The sequence below is a fragment of the Mus caroli genome, chromosome 5, assembly GCF_900094665.2.
Source record: "Mus caroli chromosome 5, CAROLI_EIJ_v1.1, whole genome shotgun sequence".
NCBI lineage: Eukaryota > Metazoa > Chordata > Mammalia > Rodentia > Muridae > Mus > Mus caroli.
The window spans coordinates 123250145-123261379 of record NC_034574.1 but is presented as its reverse complement, the minus strand read 5'-3'; the positions used below and the strand labels follow the sequence as shown (position 1 = coordinate 123261379).

At 45.9% G+C, this 11235-nt stretch overlaps 1 protein-coding gene across 3 annotated transcripts in view; it reads right to left on the bottom strand.

Annotated features, from left to right (window-relative positions):
* The window catches only part of Caln1 (calneuron 1), a 473529-nt gene that overhangs the window by 420635 nt on the left and 41659 nt on the right, over positions 1-11235 (bottom strand). For 2 of the 3 annotated variants that reach the window (XM_021163075.2, XM_029477872.1), the window contains exon 2: positions 7138-7327. In XM_021163075.2, the coding sequence (XP_021018734.1) occupies positions 7138-7256 (119 nt within the window). In that variant the 5' untranslated portion in view covers positions 7257-7327. The other variant, XM_029477873.1, reaches the window with a different exon arrangement.

Sequence of the window (11235 nt, the reverse complement as noted above, 5' to 3'; positions counted from 1 at the left end):
AGCAGCATGGAAGTGTAAGCCGAATAAACCCTTTCCTCCCCAACTTGCTTCTTGGTCATGATGTTTGTGCAGGAATAGAAACCCTGACTAAGACACCAGGGATATCCAGAGCAAGCTAGCTAACAAAGTAGATACATGGGTGATCTCTGACTTAGATTAAGAGACCCTGCCTCAAAGAATAGAATGGAAAAGCAATGGGTGATGGTTTCTGACAGCAGCCTTGGACCTCCATAAGCATGTGCACACCCAAACATACACATGTTCCTATACATGTAAATGTGAACACACACATAGGTATATGTCTCTGGATGAGATGGCAAACATAGCCTGATCTTAGATTCACCCTAATACATAAATTCAACCCATATCCCTCATGATCTTGTAAGCTGATGAGGAAACCATTATTCATCTCTTCCTTTCTAACATCCATATAAATCTACACAACCACATAGATCTAAATAGTGCCTTGATGAGTAAAAAAAGCATATGACCAGAAAATGTCAGCTATGTTTTTTGTTGGAAATAGGGACTGTGGTGATTACCTTTCACTGTCCACTTGAAACATCCTGGGATCACCTGGGAGGAGAGAGTCAATGAAAGGTTGTCTGGATCAGGTTAGCCATGGGTATACCTGTAGAGAACTTTCTCAGTTGGGTTCGCTGAAATGAGAAGACCCTCCTTGAATATGGGCAACAACATTCCCTATCTATGAACTGCATCAAGCCTCTACTGCTATAACTTCCTCTACAATGGTGGACTTGGGAGGGAGTTTGGGGTAAAAGAATCAGAAGTTCAATGTCATCTTTGACTACATAACACATAGCAAATCTGATGCCAACATAGGATACATAAGACCATGTTTCAAATAAATAAATAGCCAGATACATACATACATACACACACACACACACACACAGATACACTCACACATACAGATAGACAAATGAGGGAAGGGGGTGATAGTGCAGTCAGCAAAATGGTTGTTGCCTTGCAAGCATGAGGACCAGAGTTTGATCCCCAGCACCCACATAAAAAGCCAGGTTTGGTGACATACACTTGTAATTCCAGTACTGGGATGGCGGGGACAAGCAGATTTCTGGTGCTCACTGGCTAGCCAGCCCAACCTAATCATCAGGCTCCAGACTAGTAAAAGATTCTGTCTCAAAAAATAAGGAGACAGCTCCTGAGTAATGACACTTAACATTGTCCTCTGTCCTACACACATACACACACATACACACACACACCAAAACTCCACTGTCCAGACCTAGTCCTTCTATTACAATTCAAGATGAACCAGAAATGCTTCATCTTGCTCCTGTGCCTTGTGTTATACACGCTAGGATGAAAACAGCTTCCTTGGAGATGTTCCATGCCACAGCATCCTTGCTAGTTCTGATGAGTTTGGTACCACTGAGTCAAGCATTAGCAGAGAGAGAGTGAGAGGAGAGAGAGTGGCACTCAGTGTAGGGACCATGGAGACCTACACTAACGTGTTAAATTCACAGTCAAGAGCAGAGGGATTCATGCATGATTGATTGCTCATATGGAGGAATCAATATGATAGATTTGTATTGATGGACGAAAGGGAGACACAAAGAGGAAAGATGAGGGTGCCCCCCCAAGGAACAACTAGAGTTGTTGACATCAGCCTAGCAACCGAGACTAGCTTAGCAACCAGGCAAGAAGGAGTTGAGTTCCTTCAGCCTCTTGCTGTGTAGGACCATAAGGCCACGGGGCAGTCTGTGGGACCTGTTTATGAAGAGACTCTTTATCAAAGCTATTTAGAACAGGGGTGGGAGGGAGAAATAGAGAGAAAAAGTGCCCTTTGAATCTCCATTGCTTTGAGAGTCAGCAATTTAATGACTCATACATTCTAGATCCCTGCTTTGTCTACACATTTTCATTTCAAAAAACTAAAAACACTTTGTTTGGAAGATTGGTTATTTTTAGCTTATATATCAATAGTATGCATCCACTTCTCCCAGAGAGAACAGCTTCCTTCAGACTGGCCCACAGCACCACCCTAGAAGTGGAGCTGTTTGCTAAGCTGTATCTTGTCTAAGCTATTTGCACATCTCTCTGCTCCATTTTTTTGCTTGCTTGTTTGTTTGTTTGTTTGTTTGTTTGTTGTTTTTAAGGTCTGCATTACCGACCATCCAGGAGTCACTCAAGACCAGTTCTCTGAGAGTTAGCTTTGTCAACTTGACACAACCTAGCATCACCTAGGAAGAGAGTCTCAGTGAGGGACTGTCTAGCTCAAGTTGGCCTGTGGGCATGCTTGTAGGGAATCATCTTCATTAATGGCTGGGGGAAGAGCCAACCTACTGTGGGCAGCTCTATTCCCTAGGCAGAGGTCCTGGCCAGCATAAGAGTGGAGAGACCATGTTCACATTCATTTCTCTCTGCTTTTGCCTGTAGATGGAATATGACTATTTAAAGTTCTTTGACATCTCCACAATGATGAACTCTGAACCAAGGATTGTGAGCTGAAATAAACCCTTTTAAGTTGTTTTTGTTGGGGTGTTTTGTCACAGCAACACAAATGAAAGTAAAATGGCATCCTAAGATCCTCCTCCAGGTCTCATGGACACAAATGGATGAACAGGTTTCCAGCCTCCAAACCAAGGAGCCAGCACCCTTACAAGTCAGGACAGCTAGCTCCCCAGGGGATCACCCATGCAAATGGCTGCAACTTAAACCTTAATATATCAACTTAGTGTTTGGCCTTGGAGATACACAGATGCAATTTCATCACTCAGGAGAATGAGGCAGGGGGATTGTGAGTTTTATATCAGCCTAGAAAACAAAGGGGAAGGTAGGGGGGTGAGCAAAACTTACCATATTTAAGGTGGAAAAATCCACATCATCTATAGACTGAACCATCCCAAAGACTGAATAAAAGAACAGGTGCTATAACAATACCATTCATATTTCTTTCTCCCAAACTGTAAGGGCCATGTGACAAGACACCTCAGACTCCTACCAATAGGCCTTTCCCACTGTGGTTGGCCATGGCTCCCTAAGTCACAAGTGGAAGTAGTCATTCTTCCCTGAAGTTTTTTTCTTTGTTGTGTATTTGTCACAGCCATGGCCAAAGTAACTAGACACCTAGCCAAACTTCTTAAGCAGCCATTCTGAGCCCTCTCTTATAAAGACTTCCAGCTTCAAGTTCAGAGTCCTCAGGAGGGCTTGCCCTACGTGTTAAGATGCTCTTGCCCAAGGGTTTCTTCAGCTCCTGCCTTTGATTTCTCAAACAGTGAGTTATCTTGAAGAAGGTTCTGGAATCTAGATAAAGTCATGCAATATCCTGTGCCCGTGCCCTCCATGTCTGCATTTCTACAACTCTGGGGAAACATCACTAAAAATCAAGAACTGCATCACCTAAAATATTTCCAATTCTGCCCCATAAGCTTAAGTTCATGCCCTCTACCATAAACACTTCCCACCACTAATATGAGCTAGGATGGAGAGAGCAAGAGGTTCTGTTACCAAGAGCCTTGGAGAGATAACCTTAGAACCGACCAACGTAAAGAACTCACTGCACTGTAATCTTTGAGGCCAGTATCACACAGACCTAAAATCTTCCTCTATCCAAAAACAGTCTTGAGTTTTCACAGCATTCATGCGTGGATTCCTGGGCAAAGAAAAAGAGTAAGTTCAAAATTTAGGGAATCCAGTGGCTTGATAACATATAGACCCCCACAGCCTGAATGGACCTCTTCTGTATACAGAGAGAGGCCAGGAAGAACAGAAAGAAGTTGGGGGACAGAGGAGGGAGAGGACAAGGAGAATAGGGAGGAGGGGGAAGAGGAGAAGAGGGAGGAGGGAGAAGAGAAGGGAGAAGAAAAGGAGGGGAGAGGAAGAGAGGAGAGAGGAAAAGGAAGGGGTAGGGAGGAGGAGGGGGAAGGAAGAAGGGGGTGGGGGAGGGGGGGAGAGGATGGGGTGGGGGAGGAGGGGGAGGAAAAGAAAAGGAAGAGGTAGAGAAGGGGGTTAAAAAGGAGATGGAGAAAGAGGAAGAGGAGGAGTGGAGAAGAAAAGAGAGAAGAAATAGAGGAGAAGAAAAGAGAAAAAGTGGAGGAGGGGGAAATAGGGGGGCAGATGAAAGAGATGGGGAAGAGAGGAAATAAACCATGATTGGCCTCAGAGAGACTTGGTAGGAATTCTGGGTAATCCTTTGACCTTGTGACCTCAAATCAGTTACTCAGTACTTTAAAAGAAAGAAAGAAAGAAAGAAAGAAAGAAAGAAAGAAAGAAAGAAAGAAAGAAAGAAAGAAAGAAAGAGAGAGAGAGAAAGAGAGAGAGAAAAAAGAAAAAAACCTTTTCACCTGTAAAAAATGTATTTACACAGCTAGGCCTGGTGATGCAGACCCGCCAGCTACTTGGGAGACTGAATCAGGAGGATTTTGAGTTCAAGGAGTATTTGGCCTACTGAGTGGGCTTAAGGCAAGCCTGAGCAACTTTGTGAAACGGACCACCACATAAAACCAGATACACTGAAACTAATAGAAGAGAAGTGGGGAAGAGCCTCGAGCACATAGGCACAGGGGAAAGTTTCCTGAACAGAATACCAATGGCTTATGCCCTAAGATCAACAATCGACAAAGGGGACCTCATAAAATTGCAAAGCTTCTGTAAGGCAAAGGACACTGTCAATAGGACAAAACGGTAACCAAGAGATTGGGGAAAGATCTTTACCAATCCTACATCTGATAGAGGGATAATATCCAATATATACAAAGACCTCAGGAAGTTAGACTCCAAAGAACAAAATAACCCTATTTTAAAAAATGGAGTACAGAGTTAAACAAAGAATTCTCAACTGAGGAATACCAAATGGCTGAGAAGCATCTAAAGAAATGCTCAACACCCTTAATCATTAGGAAAATGCAAATCAGAACAACCCTGAGATTCCACCTCACACCAGTCAGAATGGCTAAGATCAAAAACTCAGGTGACAGCAGATGCTAGCGAGGTTGTAGAGAAAGAGGAACACTCCTCCATTGCTGGTGGGATTACAAGCTTGTACAACCACTCTGGAAATCAGTTTGGAGGTTCCTCAGAAAACTGGACATAATATTATCTGAGGACCCACTAATACCACTCCTGGGTGTATACCCAGAAGATGCTCCAACATGTAATAAGGACACATGCTCCACTATGTTCATCACAGCCTTATTTATAATAGCCAGGAGCTGGAAAGAACCCAGATGTTCCTCAACAGAGGAATGGATACAGAAAATTTGGTACATTTACACAATGGAGTACTACTCAGCTATTNAAAACAATGAATTTATGAAATTCTTAGNCAAATGGATGGANCTNGANNATATCATCCTGAGTGAGGTAACCCAGTCACAAAAGAACATACATGATATGCACTCACTGATAAGTGGATATTAGCCCAGAAGTTCTGAATACCCAAGATACAATTCACAAAACATGAAACTCAAGAAGACGGAAGACTAAAGTGTGGATACTCTGATCCTTCTTAGAAAAGGGAACAAAATACCCATGGAAAGAGTTACAGAGACAAAGTGTGGAGCAGAGTCTGAAGGAAAGGCCATCCAGAGATTGCCCCACCTGGGGATCCATCCCATATACAGTCACCAAAACCAGACACTTTTGTGGATGCCAACAAGTGCTTGCTGACAAGAGCCTGATATAGCTGTCTCCTGAGAGGCTCTGACAGTGCCTGACAAATACAGAGGTGGATCCTCGCAGTCTACCTACTACTGGACTGAGCATAGGGTCCCAATGAAAGAAAGGACCAAGGAGCTGAAGGGGTTTGCAGCCCCATAGGAGGAACAACAATATAAACTAACCAGTACCCCCAGAGCTCCCAGGGACTAAATCACCAACCAAAGAGTACACATGGTGGGACTCATGGCTCCAGATGCATATGTAGCAGAGGATGGCCTAGTTGGTCATCAATGGGTAGAGAGGTCCTTGGTCCTATGAAGGCTCTATGCCAGGGCCAGGAAGCAAGAGTGGGTGGGTTGGTGAGCAGGGATAGGGGGGAGGGGATAGGGAGTTTTTTGGAGGGGAAACCAGGAAAGGGGACAACATTTGAAATGTAGATAAAGTAAATATCTAATTAAAAAAGAAAAGAAAAGAAAAAAAGAGAAGGCTTGGGATATAGTTCAGCTCTTAGAATCCCCCAGTGAGGGGATGGGGGCGTGCCTCAGTGGTAGAGCATTTGCCTGGAGTCCCCCAGGGAGGGTCTGGAAGTGTGGCTCAGTGGTAGAGCACCTGCCTAGAATCCCTCAGTGAGGAGCTGGGGGCATGGCTCAGTGGTAGAGCACCTGCCTAGAATCCCCCAGTGAGGGGATGGGGGCGTGCCTCAGTGGTAGAGCACTTGCCTAGAATGCCCCAGTGAGGGGCTGGGGTTGTGGCTCAGTGGTCAAGGACTTGTCTAGACTCTCCCAATTAGAGTCTGGAGCTATGACTCAGTGGTAGAGCACTTGTCTATAGTACACCCAGTAAGAGGCTGGGAGTATGGCTCAATGATAAAGCACTTACTTGTCTCAGCGCTAGTGAAGGGCTAAGGGTAGAACACTTGCTGAAAATCCCCTAATAAGGATCTGTATAGCACTGGTCTAATACACACAAGATCGTAGGTTCAGTATCCAGTACTCTGTGTATGTGTAAGCATACGCACACATACACACACACACACACACACACACACACACACACACACAAAGTCCTCATGGGAATATTTTGAGAATTAATTAAAATGACCCATGTAAAGGTTCTGTCTCCACGCTGTCACTTGCTCTGCATTCTGCAAGTTACATCTGTTTCATAACAACCCACACCCTCCCAAAGGCATTATTGATAGTGAGTTTGCAACCACGCCCTCTTGCCTTGAGAGTGAATCTCAGAGTCCATGGAAACCCACCACCTCCAGAACACACATAAACTCTCCTTCCTTCTGGATATAGCTCGTCCTTTGATAAGCCCCTATCTCCACCCCCACCCTCCACCTCCCACCCCCACAGTGGACTCTTCATAGACTCTCCTCTGTTCCCTGGACCCTGGGCATCACAGGCTTTCAGACCCCACCCCCACTCCCCTACCTGGGAGTTGCAAAGCAATCTAGATCCAGGGATTTAGGGTTGGGGAGAGACTTGCCAGGTGGGGAAGTCAGGGGCTGGGCTTCTCCGTGGCTCCTCTCCCCTTTCGGGGGTTTCTTGGTCCCCCTTTGTCTCATTCTCAGGCTTCCCATCTCCAGGTTGCTCAGGCAGCCGCATCGGGGGTCCAGGGTGATGTGGTCAGAGATTTGGGGGTACCTCAAAGGAGCATCAGCGAAGACATTGAGAGTCTGCAAGGAGTTGACAGAAACTTACTGCCAGAAACAATACCAAGTGGTTATTTACTCAAAGCCAGTTGCCTAAATAATTCACACCTGCCCTTCCATGTTTACACAGGACAATGGTAGACACAACCGTGGCACCAGAAATATAATTATAGTACTGACAGATGTTTAGTTATTAATAAGGGCTCAATGTCACCAGAGAATATTATATAACAAATGGATCTGCGCCTCTGGAAGCAACTTTCATCTTTCTAGGTACTTTTCCATTCATACCCTCAGGCTTTGCCCAAGCATAAGCAATATAAAGTGAACAATAGCAGATACCAACTTGAAAGCTACTTGCAACAAAGCCCAGTACTTCACATATGTATTTGCGTTAGGGTTGGAGCTCGGTGGGGGACACTCGCCCAGCATGTGTGAGACCCTAGGTTCCATCTCTTCACCCTTGCCTTCCTCAGCCAATGAGGAAACCCTGCCAGGGCTCGATGGAGCATGCCCGCTACTCAGAAAGATGAGCCAGAAGGGCTGTAAACTGTAAATTCAAGGTCTGCATAGGCTGCAGAGTGAGTTCAATGGCAGCCTGAGCCTTAGAGCTTGGGGCAGTGTGGGCTATGGAATGACAGCCTGTTTCAAACTGAAAGGTAAAGGAAAAACCATGAGATGACTCAGCAGATAAGTGAGCTTGCCCGGCAACTTGAGGTCAAGCCTCAGAACACACACAACAGTGAAGGGACAGTTGTCCTCTGATCTCCACATGTGCTCCACGGCACACTAGCAGCCCCCACACACATATCACACATGCATACATGTACAGCATGCACATAGATGTGATAATAAAAAAAATAAGTTTTAGGTAAAAAGAGGACTGGAAATATAACTAAGTGATTGGGCTTGGAATGTCCCAAAGAATGGGACCACAGGGAGTCCATGCAGAGGAGAAGCTACTCAAGTTCAGATTACTAAACAAGGTGTGTGATCACACACACACACCAGCACAAGACACTGTGTTTGCCCTGTGTCTCAACACTGATAAATGCTTAGGGAGATCCACATAAGCAGGAATGGTTTCTTTTGGCTCACAGGTTCGGTGGTCTCACTTTGTAAAACACTGGGTGTTGCTTCTGGCCCTGTTGTAAGGTAGAGCATCATGGTGGAAAGTGATGAAGCAAAACTGCTCACCCTGTGGTGGGCAGGAAGCAGAGAGAGAAGCAGAAAGTGGCCAGGGATTTGGTAGGCCCTTCAAAACACCATCTCCTAGTGATGCACTCCTTCAGCTAACTGCTACCCCTTAAAGGCCCACTCCTTTCCAGTGATGTCATCAGATTATGACTCTATCGTTAGGTTAATATATTCATGAAATTGAAGCTTTCAGAATTTGATCATCTCTAAAACATCTCAGCTCTGAACACTGCTGCACTGGGAACCCAGCCTTGGACATGTGAGCTTTTGGAGAGATACTTCACTGCCAACCCATAACACAGTGTTCTATAACAAATTTCCTCTGGGCTGAAACAGTCCATGCCGGAGGAAAGCTCCTGAAGACTCGGATAGTAAACAACCAACAAGTCTCAAGATGTCTCTGAAACCTAGCAGATTCATAAACTCTAGTCACCTTTAACTTTCAACTTTACATAGCCTAGAAGGAAATTTTAGTTGATTGGTTACTCAGATGAGGCTGGCCTGTAAACATGTTTATGGGAGATCATCTCAACTGTTAATCAATGTAAGAAGGACCAAGTCCACTGTGGACAGCACCATTCTCTAGGCTGTTGGTCTTAGTCTCTAGAAGAAAGTCAGTTAAGCTTAGACAGCCACCAAACAGCATATTTTTCGTGGTTTCTGCTTAAAAGTTCTGATTTAATGCAATAATAAACTGTAATCTGGAAGTATGCGTCAAAAAAAAAAAAAACCCTTTGCTCACTGTCTTAGGGTTTTACAGCTGTGAACAGACACCATGACCAAGGCAACTCCTATAAGAACAACATTTAATTGGGGCTGGCTTACAGGCTCAGAGGTTCAGTCCATTATCATCAAGGCAGAAGCATGGCAGCATCCAGGCAGGCATGGTGCAGGAGGAGCTGAGAGCGCTACATTTTCATCTGAAGGCTGCTAGCAGAATACTGACTTCCAGGAAGCTAGGATGAGGGTCTCAGAGCCCACGGCCACAGTGACACACCTACTCCAATAAGGCCACACCTTCTAATAGTGCCACTCCCTGGGCCGAGCATGTACAAACCATCACACTCACTTATGTTGGTTTTGGTCAGCATGTTTCATCACAAAGAAAAAGAAAAAAGAAAAAAGAAAAAAAAAAACAGAAAGGAAGTCTCTCCTCCCTCCTCAAATGATTTGTGCAGTTAGAGCTGCTGAGAAGAGGGGGATGTCTGACCTGTAGAGCTGCCGCCTGCAAGTTGTACAGTGAGCTTCAGCTTCCAGCTTTCATGAGTCGTCACCCATGCTAGGGTGGCTTTTAGTGACGCAGCACGTGCCTGTCAGCCACTGCTTCAGCAAGTTGGCCTGTGGTCGTTTAATTACCCTGGTCTATCATCAGTTCCCTATCTGGGGTGAACAGAGCTTTGTTCCTGGGAACAGTGTCCCCACCACAGGCACACACACCAACACTAATATCTCAGACACATAGACACAGTACACACCAGCGCCAATCTTCACACACACACACACACACACACACACACACAGATTTCAGATGCCCGCACAGATCCCACAGCCTCCATCTCTCTGGGCACACACTCACACAACAGCACGAGTCGGTCCTTGGGAATGAACCCATAGTCACCTCAGACCTGAATTCAAACTCTTCCTTTGACTCTCACACACCCAAGCACTCCCATACCCCGACACTGCACCCCCACGGCTGACGCCACTGTACACGCTGTCCCCCACCTGCGCGCGGTGCCACACCACTCTCTCACATGCCCCCCCGTGACTCGCTGATTCACATGCGCTGACACCCGCTCCCCACGCACGAGGCACGCATCTAGACTCTCTCAGTCGCCTCTAGTCATCTCGTGAAGTTCAACAGGAAAAACAAATTTTCCATGTGCTGACAGTAGACATTTTTTAAAAGTGACATTTTATTTTCAAATCTGGTTTGAGTTGCCAAGGGAGAGCTAGCACCATGGGAGCCACGTGACTGGTGGGAAAACGCAGGGCTCCAAAGATTTTCAGATGGCGCCCTTAGGCAGAATCCTTCCCTGTCAGGCTCCTCCAGGCAGGGTGGCCACCAGGATAGAGCTGCTAATGGAAATGGAGCTGCAGACCTGGCGGTGGAGTAGCTCAGAGCTCTCTTATAAGGCTGCCCCTGCTCACTGGCATCAGGCTTGAGAGCTCAATCCACTTAATGACTTGGAGGTTGGCCATAGTTGCTCAGAAATACAGCCTCGGGGAAGACAGCTCCCCCTATGGAACAATGGCTCCTGCAGCTCCGTGGCCTTGGGTGTCAGAGAAGCTCCAAGCAAGAAGACTCATCACAGAGCAAAATTTCCAGCCAGAAGCCACGCCCTCAGGATCCCCCTCTTACTGCCCACTCCAAGAACATTGCTGGGGGCGGGGCGGGGGGAGGGGGGCGCTCAGCCAGTACAATGTTTGCCATAGAAGCATGAGAATTTGAAGTCAGTCCCCAGAGCCAACATTTTAAAATCAGGACAAGGGCCAGAAAGATGACTCAGCAGTTAAAAGCACAGGCTGCTCATCTCGAGGACCCGAGTTTGATTCCTAGCACCTCCATGGTAGATAACAACCACATGTAACTCCAGTTCAAGGGAATAGACGCCGTCTTCTGCCCTCTGTAGGCACTGTAGGCAGATTGCATATAGTGAGCAGACAAACAGGGAAAACAGCCGATACATATACAATTTAAAAAGAAAGGGTTTCTTTTTTTTTTTTTTTTTTTT